Genomic DNA, 19765 nt, shown 5'->3' on the forward strand with positions numbered 1-19765 from the left:
TGCTGTACAGTATCCCCTGAGAGTTTGGGTCAAACTGTGCTTGACAAAAAATGAGTTTTTGTTTGACACAAGAAATTTGTCTGCGAGTGAGGAAGATATTTTTCTGAACACTTCCTCTTCTTTGAGGAGGGCTTGATGAACCTTTAAAATAGAAGAGAACAAGCATTTACCTCTGCAGTTATTTGACAGCTCAGAAAAACAAAAAGCAAAGTGAAAAAGGTCAAAAATATAACGGAGATGCAATTTGTCCCTCAATCTTACATTTCAGTTGTCTGCCTATTAACGTCACTTTTCCACAGATTTTCCAAACCTTCAGCATTGTGGAATAAAGTTATGGGGCTTTTTACTCACAATAGATATGTACAAATGCTTTTGTTCCAAAAGAATTATTTGGATTCTGAAAGATTGACTCTAAAGTCTTCCAGTGTTCACAGATGCTGCTTTATCTCATTTATGCTTTTCTTTATTTGTTGTTCACAGGAACTGGAACGAGTAACAGCATTACAGACTAACCTGCAGTTGGCAGCAGTCATTTGCACAAATGCAAGAAGGTAATGGAGTTCTATTGCTTACTATTTACTCACTAGATGAAATAGCCTACTCAAACTGCATCGGCATACTGAGAGCTTCACCCATGATAACATTTTTTTCCTAATGTTTTCGCTGTCTGTCAATATGGCCACAAATGACAAAAAAAATCTGATTTATTTTCTTTGAAAGAAGAATAGAAAGCTACTGTACATAATAGCATTATCCCAACTAAATTGTACCTTGTTTTTTTGTTTTTGAAATGATAAGAAGTTTTGTTTAAAAATATGTTTTGTATAGTACCTATAGTAAATATAAGACAGAATGTAGGCCATAGCTGCTTCTGTCTACAGAAATCTGCTTGTAACACATTCTAAAGTAATGATCCAGGCACTGGGACATGCTTCCACAGTTGATGGACATGTACCAGCTCTTGTATTGCCATTGCTATGACATCCACCTACAGCAGTACTAATCTATAGCGATTCTGTTGTGATTCCTTGTTGAAAGGCAACTGAGTGTCGCAAAGGATGGATTCACAGAAGCCAGTTTGGGTCTGCTGGCCAACCAGAGGAGGCGACAACTGCTCACAGGCCTTCTTAAATCACTGAGGACTATTAAGACATTGGTAAATTTTACACACATGCCTTACATTTAACATATTTTTCAAGTAGTGAAAGTGTCAAGTGAGAACAGCTTTGAGACACAAAAACAGAAGCATCTAAAAGCTGAGATCTATCTTGGCTACTGCATTACATAACTTTACACTCGGAGCACGCACACTCTGGTGCACGATTGAGCCTGATCTCTCACCTCCCTCTCCTTTAGTCCCAAGTAATTACATGCTTTTTATTGCGTTTTTGTGGTAGAACCTTACAAGGATTGAGATTCTGATTTCAAAGTAGCACATGCCAGGATGAATTTCATGCCCTATAGAGACACTCCAGTATCCTGCGTGATCCATAGTTAAATTAAACTAATGACATCTTCTCAAACAGTTTCACAAGCTATGCTTTCAAATAAATGTGTACATTTTGGTTGCTTCTTATTATCAACACATATATAATAGTTCTGTTATCATTGAGAAATGTACAATTTCAGCTTGAAATACAATTCACATTTGCTGCATTTCTGTAGACAATTTTTATTCTTTTCATATCCATTTGGTAATCTGACCTTCCCACTTCTGAACCCAAACATGCCACTTTGGTGAATTGAATGTGTCTATTCTGTGATAGTAACCACATTGCTGCACATGATTTTCATTTAAGATGAAAGGTAATAATCATTTGCTTATCTGATTTCGTCATTCGCTGTAGTTGTAATCAATAGATTTTACCAGCTTGGTCACAGCAGCTAAGCATTTAACTGATGATTTGACAATGTATTCATCTCTTTTTGTCATTCTTCTCAGCAAAGAACAGATGTAAGGCTCAGTGAAATGCTTGAGGTAATCTACTCCACACACACACGCACATGCACAGGCACGCACAAACAGACCAACAAATGTGTAGAAATATGTTTCTAATTGACTCGAAAGGCCAAACAGTGGTTGAGATTCTGCATTAAAAGCCAAACCCACACAAACACAACACACTCTGTCAAATGCCTCTCTATTGTGAAGGTCAGCTTGAGTACAGAATGGACAGAGAATGGATTTGACTTCCATTGAGTGTAATCTTCAATTGAAACATTTTCTATAACAACCATTTACAATATATTACACTTACTGAATCTTAAAGTACATTATGATAAACGTAAGTCACGTATAATGAGTCATACCTAATTACGTTGCCGTTTGAAATAAAAACAAGCTATATATTCAAGCCTATTCAAATGTGTTGTTGTTTTAACACTCTGTCACTGCTCTGTCCCTGCAGGAGGAAGACTATCCGGGTGCGATTCAGCTCTGCCTGGAGTGCCAGAAGGCTGCCAGCACATTTAAGCACTACAGCTGCATCAGGTACATTACGGACAGACTTGCACTTATGTTTAGTTCTGTTCAAATTGGAGCGGCTAAGGACTTCAAGTAGACTTTTTGTGGGTTTTGAGGAGTTATCTGATGATGATTGCGATGATATGGTGGAGGAGGATGAAACTTGACCACATTTTTAGATGAATTCGGCCTTATTTTTTAAGAGAAATCTTATTTTCTCCTTGTTTTGCTTGTTGTCATTGGTGTGCGCCTGAGCTGCTCCAAGCTGGCTATGACATCAAAGCAGTTTTTATTCTGCCTGTGTTTGTTTTAAGCATGGAAAAATGTACAAATTCCCATCTGGAGCATTTTCTGTTAATGCTAACTTGCTGTGTTTACTTGTTGTGTGTGACTTGTTTCGAAACACCATTTCAACTTTTAAGTGATGAATGGAAGTAAAGGAAAAAAAGATTGAATGTGATGATGATGGAAGTGATACCGACACCTTGAAATTGGATCGACACATTCTTCATTAAATGCATCATTCACTACACAAAATTGCCAATTAATGCTATTTTTTTGCTGTTTACAAATAACATTTGTGTTACATTGACTTGAATGCATCGACTACAAAAAACCACTTGATAATTTAACGCTCCACATCTCATTTCAAAAACATTTCAACCCATCATTTTATCCTCTTTTCATCACCTCAGTTTTTATCAACTAATTTATATCAGCTCTTCCTTTCATAGGTTTAAGCATATTATCACATATCTCTTATTTTGAAAGCCTTTAGTTCTAAAGTAGTCGTTGAATGGCTTTGTATGCCCATGGCAACGCTCCCTGAATATGTTGAGGATGATGACGGGCGGAATAGACTCATGCGTCATTTTGCACCAATGATGCGACCCATTGCACAAAGCCTAACATTGATAGAATGCAATTGTAATCATGATTAAAAGAGGCACTTCGATTAGTTTTACAATAGCGAGTGTCTTTTGTGTTCACATATGGGCTGAATGTGTATCTGTTGCAGCTGGATAGAAATTCAATTGCCCTTTTCTCCTGTGCTTCCCTTACCAGTATGCTAATACCGCTTCCTGAATATCATTTTTTTAACATAGCTGCATTGATCGCACATCTGTCATGGTTTGAATTAGCATTCACGTTGCATTTTGCCCAAACCTTGACTGCACTATTGCCCTCCCTGTGCAGCTATAGTTGCTGGTCTGGTGCTCTTTGATTTAACATTATAGCAATGCTTTTCCCTGCGCTCCTGAATGACCTACATGGAGGAGTTGTTTAATGCCCGCCTTTACTTTGACCCTGTCCCAACCCTTTTAAAATCAATACTCTTTTCCCAAGAAGGCACTTACATTGCCTCATGATCTGTCTTGGTCCATTTTCATCGGGCGGCCCACGGGCAACTGCTGGGCTGCAAGACCCCCAAATGTCAGCGCATTGTTCATTAGCTGTGAAGGCTACAGCAACCTTACATAAACAAAGCGGAAATCAAACCAAGAGAGTCTGTGTAGTGTGATGGGTCACACAGAATTAAGAGTATCTGGTTAATTTTGTACTTAATGCAGTAATAAATTATGACACATACATGTAATGTCAAATCGACTGTCGATGGTTCATTTTTTTCCATTTGTTTGTGACTTGAAGCAGGTACAGAGAGCAGTTGATGATGAAACAGCCTCAATTTTGACAGAGATGCATTCATACTGTATAACCTGCACAGCATTGATTTATTGTTAAAGATATAATATATGCTGACATTTTCTCAGACAAGAGTTTTGCTGAGAGAAGAAATAAAAATAGGAGTATAATATCATTCTTTTTTTTGACATTTTATTATGTGGATGTTAAAGATATTGGGGAATGATCAGAAACAAAACAAACAAAGAATTTAAACACACCGATCACATAACTAATTAAAAATATAAAAATATTGTCAATCAGAGTTTCAAGGATTATATACAGAATTATGCACCTATTCAATTTATGAGTACTATACTTTTGCTGCAGCAATGTTTGGTAGCCAGAAATAAAATTTTACTGACTGTTGTCATGGGAGATATCAAAGGGTCATTCTAGCTGAATTCTCTTTTAAATCTCCACTTCAGATAACTGACGTCCTTACATCTGCTTTAAAGCGGTTATGTATTGTAATTGTCGGTGTTCATGTGTTTGTTTGTCCGTTAGTTTGTCCACCAAATATCTTCGCAACCGTTGCATATAGAAAGATGACATAAAGCAGATTACTTGGGAAGCAAAGGGGATGAAAATAAAATGATAACCTTAACCTTGAGAAAACTAGGTCGAAGTCAAATTTAAATTTTTGTACACTCAGGAACCGGATAAGATAGAAAGACGAGGGAGAAGGCCAGTTTGAGTAAGACCATAGATCAAAGCTAGTGCTTTGATCATCAATTTAATTAAATGCACGCCTCAGCTCAATGTCTCCAAGACGAAGGAGATGGTGCTGGATTTCCGGTGGGCACCCCCTTCTCCACAGCCAGTGATCATCGAGGGCAGTGAGGTGGAGGTGGTAGAAAACTATAAGTACTATATAAGTACTATAAGTACTGCTATAAGCTAGATCAGACTGGACTGGTCACTCAACTCGGACTGCATGTACAAGAAGGGGCAGAGCAGGATGTACTTCCTGAGGAGGCTGGCCTAAGCTCCTTCTCATGTTCTATCAGTCCGTAGTTTCCAGTGTGCTGTCATACGCCATTGTGTGTTGGGGTGGCGGGGCCAGGAAAAGAGTCGTCTTAAAAGACTCATCCGCAGAATGGGCTCGGTGGTCGGGCTGAGCCTGGACTCTGTGGAGACGCTTCTGGAGAGCAGGACCATGTCTAAAGTTAAGGCTATCATGAACAATACCAGCTACCCCCTGAACACCACCTTCTCCTAGCAGAGAAGCACCTTCAGCAACAGACTGCTGTCACACAGCACCTCCACAGAGAGGCTGAGGTCCAGGTCCTCCTTCGTGCCCCGTGCCATCAGGGGGTACAATGACTCTGTCAGGAGGAGCGGGGGGGGGAGGTGGCGAGGTCAGCACGTGGTTGAACAGATTTAATTTAATTATATACTGTTTATATTGTAATTTAATTTTATACTGTTTATATTTTAATTTTATACTGTTTATATTTTAGTTATAGTTTAGTATATGTCCTATTAATTCTGCATTTGTTAGTGTAGCGTATGTCTTGTGGTATGTCCTGTGATGTCAGTGTTTCTTTGTCTCCTGGTGTTTTTCCAGTATTTATTCGCTATGTAATGCCTGAGGCAGTTGATATGTACACTTTCCTCTGGGATTATTAAAGTATCTATCTATCTATCTATCTATCTATCTATCTATCTATCTATCTATCTATCTATCTATCTATCTATCTATCTATCTATCTATCTATCTATCTATCTATCTATCTATCTATCTATCTATCTATCTATCTATCTATTGTCACTTAATGTTCAGTATAATCTTATACTTATTCTGCTATTGGAGGAGCATACCTTAAAAATTAGTGATGTACTCTGCTTGAGTCTAAAGCATTATAAGATATTTATCAGGTAAAAACTGAAGAAGTTTCCTTCTGAAAACATTAGTCCTGGTGGCATGAAACGGCCAATGCACTCATATTGTCATATGAACCCCAAATTGATGTAAAATTGTCTACTTTTGCTTTAAACCTTTAAACATGAAAACGGGAGAGTAATTATCTTAGTATCTTTTTTTTTTTTGTCTACCTACTTATTCCTACACTGGATAAAACATGCGTTGGTGTCCAAGCCAAGTAAGTTTGTCTTGTGTCATAGATACATTTTGCCCTCACAAGTAATAATCCATTTTCCCTTTAGAGAGTTTAATTCAACTCTTTTTACCTTGGAGTCAGGACTGTGTTCATTTAAAATATAAGACAGCCTCACTGATAAAAGCCAAAGCCAAATATCTTAATGTTACAAGTTTTCATATGGAAAAAGCCAGAAACTAATCAGTGCACATTCTCTTGGTCTGGCATGATACATTTTTTTCCTACCCGTCATCTCCAAACTCTGCGTTTAGTTGAGACTTTTTCTTCTTTTTTCTTCCCCTGACCAACCATGTTTCACTCTTTGCAGCCTTTCCCTCTCTTTCTGCTTTCCAACAATGGCTAGCATGACTAAAGCAAAAGCACATTGTCTATTTAGCGAGTCAGCAGTGAAGGGACTAGCCTCATGGCTCTATGGACACTTAATATTAGCGATAATTGAAAACACATAAGAGAAAAAAAAACCCTAATTTCCTCATAATTCTATTAAAATCCCTGCATTCCCTGCAGGAAACAGATTGTTAATTAGATTTTTCTCCTCATCTGTTATTTATGCATTCTGTCTGATCATGGAAGGGTGACAGAATGTGGGGAGGAGCTGCATCGGCACATACATGAACACCCAGTGGACATTGTCATCCATAATAACAGGAGGACTAGATTATAACATCTTCTAGGTTATTGGTTTTTATCTACATCTTTTCTTACCTTTCAAATTCTCAGTGATTTCTTCTGACTGAGTCATTTCTCTTGTTCTGTACAAGTATTTGAGAATACATATCAAACGTAGAATGAACTCATCTTATATCAGTGGTAAGGAAGAAGAGAAAGAATTCAAGTGAACATCAATACATCTGAGATCCAGTCAGAACAGTGCTCAACTTCTGCTTTTTATGACATATCATTACTTTCTAAATCCGTCATACAAAACTGGATGGGACAGGCATCTTTTCTTCGAATTGGGATTGAATATCAGACTTGGAGCTTAGTGAATGGATGAGAGATATGATGTAATTATACATTCTGGTGGGGGTACCCAAAATATGACCATGAATGGATTCAGATCTATTGTTTTCCTGCAGATAGACGAGTGCATTTAAAGTATTAAGGTCCAGAAATGACATAGAGCCTCCATTCTATCAGGTTTGATATCCTGAGAGTTTTTTTGAGGGGGTTACATTTAATCTTCTATTACTGTTGAATTTGTGGTTTGGCTTCTGTTGCTCTGCAGCACTGCAGCGTGGGTGTGCATTAGAATGATCTGTGAGGAATAGGGCATTTAATCTACTGGCCTCTGCTCTGGTGGTATATCTCCTCAATGCGGATGCCAGAGATGTAAGCCTTTGTTTAGCGCCCTCCGGGGCTTGCATATGGACAATCAGATGTATTTCTTCAGTAGCTAGGGTCTGGCATTGATTTTTTAACTCCTCTGTAGTTGAGCCAGCTTGCTAACTTCTTGGCATTTTTTTTCTTCTTTATACTGACTTCAAATGTTGCTTTCCTCTGAGGACACACTGACTCTATCCTCTAAGCTCATAGCTTAGAGTCTCTGCTGTTATCATTATGGCTCATATCATTGTTAAGTTCTTTCTGTTCATTTTTTTCACGGTAATTTTGTTTTGTGTCACTCATCACAAACTTGCATTCACAAACAGATAGTAAAGGGTTGCCACACATCAGATTTTGAAATGGCTTGCTCAGTTTAATACCTGCTCTGCAAATGACTTATGGGACTCTATCTGCAGTCTCCTGCAGTCTCTTCAGTCTCTCTGCTTCCCACTCTTCCTCCTCCTCCCCTCCTCCTCCTAAATCCATCCCCAACTGGGGCTAAGATGCTTAATTAGCTATTTGGTAAAGACACTTTCTCCCTTGGGCGACTGTGGTCTCATGACGTACAACACAAGAACAGGCTGACCTGAAAAATACCTCAAACAACGCAGAGATGGAGGTGGGGAAGTGAGGGAACAGAGGGAAATTATGAATGGGTGCAGTGCGGGGAGAGTCATAAGGGACTTTTTGGTGTCTCGGGATGAGGGTAAAAAACTGATTTCTGTTGATGCTTCACGGTTTCTGGATTGAGAATATTTTCTGGGAGGGATCAAAATGCAAGCGGGCTCCAAGGATGCGTAGGTGTTCTGTATCTGCCACAGCGTATTTCATGCTCATACTGACTGCACATTTAGACAACAGATTCCACTGTCAAAATTGTATAAATCCAAACATTTCAAAGACAAGCAAGCTAACCCTCACCAACACTTTTGCTCTGTTTTCTCCAGTTTTCAGAACATTTTAAGGATCATGACTAAAGCTTCTCGATAAAAACTTTGTGATAATAATGTGCAAATAAAATACATATATCTTGTGAAAATTCTGAAGAACTTACCTTTTAAAGACTGTTAAATGTGAGCATTAGCATTTGGTTGTATCGCTGGAAATAGAGAATTATTTGTATGTATGTTCAAACAACAAACAAAGGAAATCTTGTTTTTTCACTCAATTGTTTTTCAAATTCTCATTGAACATTGTTGATACATTTTTGACTATTCCACTCATATCTTCCAACAGCTATGAATAAACTGATTACTGATATACTACAAATTTTCAATGATATTTTTTTTCTCTCACAGTGAATTGAATTCCAAACTACAAGACACTCTGGAACAAATAGAGGTATGTGCTTTCCTTCTTTATCTCCTGTTTCAGCGTTTCAGAGCAAGATTGCTGTAACAAGGTCTTCAGCAATGAGTGATATTTTGTTCTAACGTTGTCATTTTTCCATCTGAAAGATGCAATTCATACTTAATCTTGATATTTCACTGTGGATCTGCAAATGTTGACTTTAGAAAGTTATTATTGTGAGTCAGTAGGCAGAATAATTTATATCTGTTCTGTCTCTACCGGTGTTGTGAAACTTGTGTTTTATAAATGATATGCAAAGCAATTTTCTCTGCACCGCTGTTGCTGTGCTCCAGTAGATTAATTATGTAAAATTTTGTCTGTACACAAGAAAGTGGCGAGGCATGCATGCTCAATCACATATGTAGCTATGCATTGAAATGCTTGTTTGTGTACCTGACAGGATGGATTTTGTGAAATCCTCTTCAATCTTAAAAGTAAACACTTGCACAAAGGATTTGTATACCTATGACCTTCATTGTAACAGTAACTAATGCTCAAATAAATCCACAGGTACCCCTTTGCGGTCCAGGCCTCTATAGAAAACCAATGATTCAGCCAATCGAGTGAGAGATTAAAACACTGTTGAGAATGATTAGGCACAGTGAACAAGCCGAGAATGTGTGGTCAGCGATGTGGTGGGGTTTTTTTGTGTTGTGGTAGAGTATTTATTATCATAAGATGTATTTTGTATTGAGAATGACACAAACGTTTCACCGAGTATTTTCTCTTTCATCACGGTAACCAACAACTATGGCATCACTGTATTTGCTGCTTGATTACCTTTAAGCTTGTTTTTCTACTGCACATATGTACAGAATACACATTTAAGATTTCTGTTCAGTCGTCGAAAGAAAAGATAAAACCCCTGTCAATAATTGCATTGTAGGTTTTACTTCATCTTGTCCTTGGGTTTTTATTCCTGTCTTCCAGAGTCTTGTTTTTGATACAACCAATAGCGAGTAGTGAAGACTGTGATGTGGTGCAATTATTTGTCAAATGCCTTAACATTTTCCACAGTACTTAAAAAATTTCCTGTCGAACATTATTTTGTGGTAGCTACTCGTTTTTGCCTTTCCTGAAAGTCATTAAGCTCACTTTTCTGTTTCCCTCACATTTCTTTTCTTCTTCATCTTATTTTTTTGACTCCAGGAGCAGCTTGATGTTGCCCTGTCCAAGACCTGCAAGCACTTTGATGTTCAACACTACACCAAAGTCCAGCTGGCTTACACACTCCTGGGCAAAACACAGGTACGTTGTTTGACTCATCCGAGGGATGAGATTGAACGGGATGGTTGCATTGTTGCAAAAATAGACAAAATTTATGAAAAATTATCCATTTAATCCTTGTATAATATAGAAAAATCTTTCCAGACCTCACCAAAGATGATGCTATCTAAAAAACACCAATTTGTTTGTATTGCACTGAAGCACACATTCATTACTCATCATTCATTACTGGTGTTTTTCCACTCTGTGTTCCATTCCAGTCCTCATATTTATTGTCTAAAGCGTTGATCCATAATCCTGCAGTGCCTTTCATAACCAGTGCAGTCAATGGTGATCGCCAACAGCTCACTGAGCCCAGATTTATTTTAATTGTGCCATAACATACATTCATTCTGTCCTTTCTATTTTTGCCAAGACATCAACATAGGTGTAAAACAATTATTTTCTTTCCACCTCTGTGATTGGCTCTGTCCGCAGCCCACTTGTGTGACCAATCAGTCATGGCTTAGGTTGTAAGGGAGAGAGGCACAAGCTTTGAGCTTACTTTGTTAACCTTGCCTTCCTTGAAATATGTGTTAACAAGTAGGGTAATCTGTGGTCCAGCTGTGCACAATCATTTTTAACCGTGATGATAGTGCTGCATTGGAAAAAAAGTCTACAAACACACTTGGCCATGTTTGTATGGAGTTTGGGATTCCACAAATGCTGTTTCATGCTCTATCCTGAATTTGGAACATTTCCACTCACTTTGGCTGAACTGGCTGGTGATAGTAATTCCAAGTCTGCAATGGTTCAGTTCCTAGGCTTATTGTGAACGATGGAGCAAGGCGAGTTTGTCCTCAGTGACTGGGTGTATACATGCCAGTATGAAAGTGATTTCCATTTGATAAACAAATGTTTTGTAAGTAATATATTGTGCAGCTATTTCAGCACTAGTATATGTTATGTATGTTAATGTGACAGACACTTCAAAACAGAATTTTGTCATATTCACAATATCTAATGTGGGAATGGTATTTGACGAGATACAGTAGTAATTGAAATTTTATGCCCAGTTGTTCATCGTACTGAAAAACAACCACGAAAACAAGTTGGCTCTTATCCTGACATATTGATTGTAGCGCGTCATTGTTATTCAAAACCTGAGCCAGTGCTGATGTTAATGAATATGCTGTATCACTCTCAACATTAACAGCCATCCTCAAGGTACAGCCTGCATCATCAAGGCTTGTTGAGAATGAATAATGCTTTTCTTATGACTGTGATAATGAATATTTTTGGAATCAAGGGCAAACCATCACATTTTTCTTTTGCTGTTTGTCACACCCTCTCTGCTTCTGTCTGTCGCAGATAACTATGCGCTTTGTCTAAATGTTATTGTAGTTTCTCCAAAGTCTTTCACTTTGAGCACACTCACACATTAACAATTTATTCAGAGACTTTGCAGCTGGATACATGAAAGAACTGTCATCCATTAGTACTGTAAGCAAAACCCACCAGAACATTTGCATTTCCCTCTCCTCACATTGCTCTCTCGTTACTGATTCAAGATTCAGTGGTTGGTCATAGCCCAGTTAGCCTGAGACAATCTTTTAGTACCAGAATTTATCTGAGTGAAACATCTAGTTGTTTATTCTAAAAAGGCTATAGAGGATTGTTTGCATTTGCAGATGATCTGCATTTATTTCTGATGATTGCCATCATATGATTACGCCGTAGTGGTATTAGCTGCAGTTCTTGTTCAGCCAGACATTCCTGTGGTGTTATGAAGACTGACGATGTAGTAAGGGGACAAGAAATGTATCACTAATTTTGCAGAAGCGGGCAGCATTTTGTGTTCATTAGGTTGCATGAAGGAAATCTTACAGCTATGGAACACAAATAACTTACATGATGTAGGAATTAACAAAGCTACTCTCGTAAATTGTTTTCCACAGTAGATCTAATTATTATTTGTTGAGTGAAAAAGGTGACACGAGGTGATAAGTCCACAGTAAATGATCACCATGCTTATTATTCTCGGCTCAGTTTCTTTTTTGTTTACTCGTACCTATAATTTGGGTATATTCCTTAAAGTTGTGATGGTCCATTGACACATCATTCCAAGACAACCGTGGGTAAATTTGATACATACACACTGCTGTGTGTACAATGTGAATACTAGACGTAAAAATGAAAACTTTGACACTATAACTGTATTGTGTACCACCATGCGCCGAGCAGCGGATGTCTCCATGTATTTTGATTTAATAATTCTCAGCTATTTTATCTTTTCATAGAGCCTTATTGGGGTCCTTAACATCTTAACATGATGTTTCATAACATTATGTTTTCCTTTCTCCACAGACTGCTATGGACCAGCTACACATGCACTTCACCCAGGCCATCCACAACACGGTATTCCAAGTAGTGCTTGGATATGTGGAGCTTTGTGCTGGAAATGCTGATACTAAGTTCCAGAAGATGCAGTACAAGGACCTATGCACAGTAAGGCCATTGCTTCCAGCAGTATTTGGTCTGTCAGTTTTTCCAGCTATAATTGAGCAACTTCACAGCCAGAAAGGTTTCAGTCGTCTTTGGCAGATGCTCGTGTGAAGATTGATCACTCCTGCTGTCTGTTGAGTGAAAATTTGAATGAAACGCAACCTGCAAGACTTTGAAAGAACTCACTCACCCACATCCCTCCTCTAGCTTTCGTACTGACTTGCCCGCCATGCATAAATGTCCTTTTTCATGTTTTCATGGATTCTACAGATTCTTCATAATAGAGTGAAATAAAGTAGGAGATGAAAGTGTGGAGAGAAGAAGTGAAGAAAGGCTTATCCCTTCACTATGAGAGAATTAATCTGGCTCATAATACAAATAATCACACTGTAGCAGCAGCACTTTTTGACTGGATTCTTCATACTTGCTCACATGCACCAGGCCCCTCTTTTTCTGTCCTTCTCAGATCAAGATAAATCACATTTGCATGACCAGAAAGCCATAAAATGGCCAATCTATCATTGATTAAATGGAAGCCCCTCAGAGGATGTGTTAGACTCTGACCTTCGAGGTACTACTTAGGTAAAGGTTATCCTGGCCTGATCAGAAGGGATGTTTCTTTAAAGTCTTTCCTGGTTTGTCAGCATCTATAATGCTTTCCCATACTAGACCTGATAGCGTTGCAATTTACTTTCTCTTACCTCTTTCTTGTATCGTTACCCCCATCTACCCATGTTGATAAGTGACCTGGAAGGAGCAATATTTAATTTATAAAGGCTGAGGGCTCCATGCCAAGGCTTATATTGGTTCAGTTTAGTTCCACTGGGTTCAGTGATAGCATATATTCAAGCTGGTCGTCAGGGATTTAAATAAAAGGTGAAAATATCAGCTCTTTTTTCACTTTAAACTGACTTGAAGCACAATTTTCTTTCACTGCTAAAAGTCACGGACAGAATGAAGTTGGTAAACAGAACAAGAGTCCTGATAAGACAAAAAAAGGTCATTACTTGTTCATTATTTTATGTATTTATGTATTTATTTATTTATTTATGCAGGATACTATTGCTTTCACTCCACGTGAGTTTACCTCTCTGTCTATACATTTGTTGTTCTTGGTATAGCTTCAAAAATGTTTAATGTCTTTTCATGATTGTCACCCTTAGCTAATTCCTTCTGTCAGACATGTCAGACACAGCATTATTCAGAGACCACTTTCCTTAAGCACATATACAGCAGCATTCTGGTTCGGCTACAGGGTCTTGGGAGACTTATTGATACGGCCTGATCATAGCAGAACACCAATAATCCAGCCAGGAGATAAATACATGGAATCAGTTTTGATTTCTGTTTAATTTAGTGGCCAAAGGACATATCTGTCAACTTTTTCTTGGAGTTTGAACTGCTTTGTGTACTTGTAGAAGACTAGCCTTGGATAATTCCATCACACCTTTACTGACCTGTGCACCAAAATGTATTTAATAGTGTGAGGCATTCCTTTTTAGGTGTATACCATACTTTACTTCTTTGCTGGCACAGCAGATCTGCAGACTGCTGACTGTGTGTTGGAGCTCTTGCAGGTTAATCTGTTTGCTTATTCTTTCTTGAAAGGAGGGTAGTCTGATTGTCTCTTCTTAAAGACAGTGAATCAGCTAAATCAAGAATAAGCATTCCAGATCTCTATCGTATGGTGTGTTAAAACGTTTTTCATATGTGCTTCTATACACTTATATAATGGGAAAAAAAGGACTTGATGATTTATGTTTTCAGAGCCTTAATGAGCATAAAAAATGTAACGTAAGAGATAGCCAACCTCATCCCTGTTCCCTGGTAACATGCTGTTGTGATCCAGTTGGAAGGATGAAATGTCTGATAGTGAACAGTGTTGTTTCTGACCACTGGTGCTGGGGCTTGTTTGTAAAATCCGCTGTTGGTCACTATTTAGCAGTTATGTTTGAGGTTTTTTCTGTGTTAATTTTGTTTAAAATGTCTATAATGGCAAAGCTATTATAAATGACTCAAGTGCAGTTAAAACAAATTTGTGTTATTATCTAGTACATTATTAAGAGCTTCATTGATTTTCAAAATTGTAGATTTTACAGTTTAATTGTAATGGTTTTGAAGTCTTTGTTTATGTGTTAAGCTTCAGTTTCCAGTGAATTGAGGATAGATTTTTGACAAAATGCTGTCAAATTAGTAATATTCACTATTTTAAATCTTTACAGCAGTTGCTTCATGCCTGTTGTTCAAATTCCCGTATTGAGGCAAAGGTTCTGTCTTTGACATCATTTTAAAAATGATTTTTTAAATTTTTAAATTTTATTTTACTTGATTTATTTATTTATTTATTCCTTTCATTTTTCTTCTTTCCAGACATGTTATTACAACATATTTCACTTTCATCAGTGTTGAAACATCATCAGCAACATCCGAAAAGAAAAAAAAAAAGGGTTAACAGGTAGAAGCCATTGGCTTGTAAGATTCCCGTCCCCTAAATTATCAACAAACCATCTCTGTCATTAGAATATGTAATCAACAAACTAAGGTATTATTACCGTACATCAAATATTTTTGCTGATAGCTTTCTTCTGAATCTATTTCCAACATCTCGCTAATAGTTTCCCCAGTGGGCTTAGTGTAATTCAATGCACATTTTTCCAAATTGGCCTCAGAATCAGATTTGTTCCAATGGTTTTATTGTATTTATAATATAGTACATATCATACAGCATATCTATTGTATGGAGCTCATTTTTTTAAATTAAAAATTTCATATGCTGGATAAGAAAATGTTATTTAAATGACTGGTAGTAAATATTGGACCATTTTTCGCCTGTAGTAATCTGTAGATCTTATATCGCTAATCTAATTTTAATATATTTATCACTTTGACAAATGTGTGTATTAATTTTGCTGCCATGCTTTTATGGTGTGAAGTGGTGTGCACAGCAGACCACCAATTATTATTTTTTTTGTACTTTATTTATCCACAATTTATGCTCTACATATTAATGAGACACAATTTGAATAAAGTTCTTATAATGTATTATTCTTACATTAATTAATTCTTCTTACATAATGAATTTAAATCATTTGACATTTTGACGTAGAAAATTGATGGTTCCAAACTCGTCCTTGAACGATACAAAAACAGAAATTAATTAAATTTAATAAAGAGGACAGCCTATTATCATTGTCTGAATCTGTTGTAGCATCTTCTACTTGATTTTAAATTAGTGAAGCCCAGGGTGTTTCATGACTTAGTTCTCTTTAGTCCTCAACCTAAGAACACAATTGGTTTCAAGAGGTTGTTCGTAAAGTGAATTTTTTTGTACGTCGTTATTTATTAAATTTCAAACTATAATCGTCGTCCCAGGCCATTTAAGTGCCACTGCTACTCTAAATACGAAAGTACTATTCCCTAAGATGTATTAGGAACAATCACAGGACATAAAAGCAGCACATTAAGGAAATACAATATAGGTTACCTCGGATTTTGTTGTTTTGAGTTGCTATATGTCGTTCTACGAATGTTCATATCTTGAGGACTACCTGTAACTGATATCTAAGCAAGTAGTTTAAATTTGAACAAATGACAATTCATGAAAAGAGATTCACTGAACTTGTTTCCATCACTTCTCCCCTGGCAGCATATCACTCCGGACAGCTACATTCCCTGCCTTACAGACCTTTGTAAGGCTTTATGGGAGGTGATGCTGAGCTACCATCGTACCATGCAGTGGCATGAGGAACATGACAAAAAGGAGGCTTCACCCACTTCAGGTATGAGACAGTATTTATGTGACCCTGTTAGCATTTCAGGTTTTTACATTTCAACTTAAAAAATAGCAGCAATAGTTACTCACAGTTCACTGTAGATTCACATAATCATGCTGAAATATACTGTATATGATATAAAACAGCCTCAGGGGAACTCATTACATTCATACCTTTTGTTACTCATGGTAATAGATGGTACCTCAAACAGATGAATTCTATAAGTTATTTGTTTATTAACTTAAATTTACTTTTTAAGAAGAAGAAGTATACTTTATTGATCCCGCAAGGGGAAATTACATGGTCACTCAGGTTAGTATTTAACAGGCCCCCTGAACACAGCACACAAGGGGGCCTGTAAGAATGCAATTAATACATACACATCAAACTACACACATTAGGAGGCAGAGTGACGGGCAGCGCCTTCTGGAACGCGCCCCAATTGAGCAGCTTGTAGGGGGGACAGTGGCTGGGAGGTGAGCTGACACCTCCCACCGTCAGCTCTCATTCCTGGTGACATCATGGCGGGAGCGGGATTCGATCCGCCGATGGCAGGGGCGATCTGTCTTTGAGACATTTGCTCTACTGCTGAGCCACTGCCACCTCAAAGAGCACAAAATCGAAGCACAAAATTGTAAGCTCAAAAATATAAGACACAGATTCAATTCACAAAGACTTACTAAGAATGGGGTCAGCTTTTTTCACTTTTTGACGGCTTCACTCTTTAGTGGCTCTTTCATTTCAACACTCAATAAGTTTATCAGTGTTACAGTTCACAGAAATAAATGATTGAATCTCTATGAATGTGAAGAAATAACAGGACTGAATGTGTGCCCACGTACCATTACACAGTGTTTAGTACTTACCAATTCCCCTTCCAGTGTAGAGGTCATTGCATTAGTATTGGAATAATCAATTTTCATTTGACTGTTGCTGTTGAAACCTCTCCTTTCTGCAAATACTGTAGCTTGTGTAGCACTATCAAATTGATATCAGTTTGACAGACTGTCCTAATTGCATGAAAACAAATTATATGTAAACACTGTTCAATTTGAATTGTGAAATTAATATGACCCAGTCATGTGCTTTCAAGGATAACTATATGCACATGTGAACCATAAATTATGCTATTTTTTTTCCTTATGGAAATGTGTCATGTGTGACTTTGAGAGAGCTCTATGTCCATGGTGAGACAAACAGGTCTGTCATATCAGGTTTCTATTACCTCATCCAAGGAGATCCAGATTTTCTTGAAGCTTAGAAGAAGGACATAACACAGACCAAGGGAAAGCCAATACATTTTGGAGCAGTTATAATTCATGTGAGTGGATCCTCAAAATATTTCCCTTTTTGTAGAAGAAGTAAGATATGATTTTGGCCCCTTCTTCCTGGCGTGAGACAAAAGTAGTGAAGTGGACATTAAATCAAAAGAAGCTGCATCAATGCCAACAAAACATGCTTCAGAGAAATAAAATGTTATTTTCCGACTGTTTAACAGCAGTACAAATAGAGCTCAAATAAACAAGTCCATACATTGACAAAGCCTTGAAGGGAGATGCCACATTATTGGATTTTGTATAAAGTCAGGTGAAAGGCACGCCAAAAACAAACACAGGTGCCTACATATATACAGTATACATATATGACCAAAACACACTAGAGCAGAGAGATTCAGAGAGCAATGTGACCTGGTCACCCAAACATAAAGTGCCACCTCATACCCTTCACTCCATTATTGGCCGGGACGCTGCGTCCATTAGCCAAATGCTGACACAGACATGTCCCCTACACAGCAAAAATAATAATGACAAGAAGAAAATAGATGCACACTCAGGGTTTCTACAGCTCAGACACACACCTTGTGTGTTGGAGGTGATGATTGAGAGGTGAAGTTGAGCATCAGCATTGCAATAGTTTCTAGTCCCCCCCATGTGTTCCAGTAGTTGGAACCTTGGTAGTAAGACTCCCCCTGTATTTTCACTGTGAACACTAGTAGTATCTCTCTGGATTGCATGCCTGGACTACCTGGACTCGTCCAGTTCACAGGAGCTACAGGCTTCAAGCTCGCAGGCACTTCACCGTTAACCCGGGGCCTCTGATATGGTTATAGTACAGTACAAACCCACTAAGCGTTTGATTATTTTAGAAATGTAATGGCAAATTTCATGTTGTCTTTGTGATATGAGACAGTAATGGTTTGAAGAAAACTGACCTTCTATTGGAAACTCTGTGTTGGTGCACTGAGGTCATAGTTGATGAAGAACAGGAAGATGACTGAATATGAAGTCTGTTAAAGCCAAAATCTTTCAACACAAGAAGCCTTTCTAGTGTCATTGTCTCTATCCTACATTCAGTCAACCAAATGTGAAAACCACATCAATGGAAAGCTCTGTTGTCAAAGCATTTAATATTTTATGGTTTGGCATCAGGTTACTTGAGATTATTTTGATTTTTCTGATCAATGTGAAAGATAGCTCATTTCCATTTTGTTAATGTACACAATTCATTAGAGGGATGGATGAGAACACAGGGGGTGACTGGTGACAAGTGATGTTCTCAAGATCCTTCATTAGATGCTATCCTCCATGCAAGGAAAAGGACACGCACAGGCTGTTTCCCCTTTCATGAGATCCATCTATCATCTCACTATTTGATTGTCTGTCACCTGTGTCCTCCCTTTAGAGGTGTTCCTGACCCTGAGATTGTTCTGCCTCTCACCTTTCTCCATATCCAAGTGTGTGTGTGGCTGGGTAGGAGATTACAATGACACTGCATCAGCTTTGTCTTTTAGTGGATGAGTGTTTTATTATGACCTTCAACTCACACAGGGGTCTTCGGTGTCCTACGGTTTGACTGAATTGAAATCCTTCTTATCTGTATTTCCATTGCTATTTCTATCTCACCTTTACAGAAACAGTGCATCCCATTGATTTTAAGCTTGCGGCCGCTTGATGAGTTGAGCTGGCCTGTGTAATGTTTTAGAAATTAATGCTACCAGGTGAGGAAAGAAAAAATGTTGCTTCAGGATGCAATACAGGCCAAGGTCACATACACTCCCTGACAGATTTGCTGCTGTGACACACATCCTGCCTGGTTTGATCAGCACTGAGTCCTGTCAGGCACATAGCTCCTTCCATGTGTGAGCAAATAACCGTGGCCACTTTGTGTGTATGTTCCATGGTCATGGGTATGAACCTTATGGGCTAATATTGAGACGTATGGAGGCTGTCTGCTCAGCCATGATAAAGAAAACCATCCATTCTTAGCAGTCAGGGTGAACATCGGCCTTTGGCATCTCATTAATGTTTATATAAAATAACCAGAGGAGCATGCTA

At 38.0% G+C, this 19765-nt stretch overlaps 1 protein-coding gene across 1 annotated transcript in view; it reads left to right on the forward strand.

Moving 5' to 3' along the window:
* Positions 1-19765, forward strand: part of vps50 (VPS50 EARP/GARPII complex subunit) — a 72406-nt gene that overhangs the window by 14855 nt on the left and 37786 nt on the right. The window contains exons 6-13 of the mRNA XM_068333442.1: positions 481-551; positions 1039-1156; positions 1943-1978; positions 2409-2491; positions 8895-8937; positions 10096-10194; positions 12520-12660; positions 16304-16436. Coding sequence (XP_068189543.1) covers positions 481-551; positions 1039-1156; positions 1943-1978; positions 2409-2491; positions 8895-8937; positions 10096-10194; positions 12520-12660; positions 16304-16436 — 724 coding nt within the window. The remainder of the gene's footprint in view (positions 1-480; positions 552-1038; positions 1157-1942; positions 1979-2408; positions 2492-8894; positions 8938-10095; positions 10195-12519; positions 12661-16303; positions 16437-19765) is intronic.

Source organism: Antennarius striatus, chromosome 14 (assembly GCF_040054535.1).
Source record: "Antennarius striatus isolate MH-2024 chromosome 14, ASM4005453v1, whole genome shotgun sequence".
NCBI lineage: Eukaryota > Metazoa > Chordata > Actinopteri > Lophiiformes > Antennariidae > Antennarius > Antennarius striatus.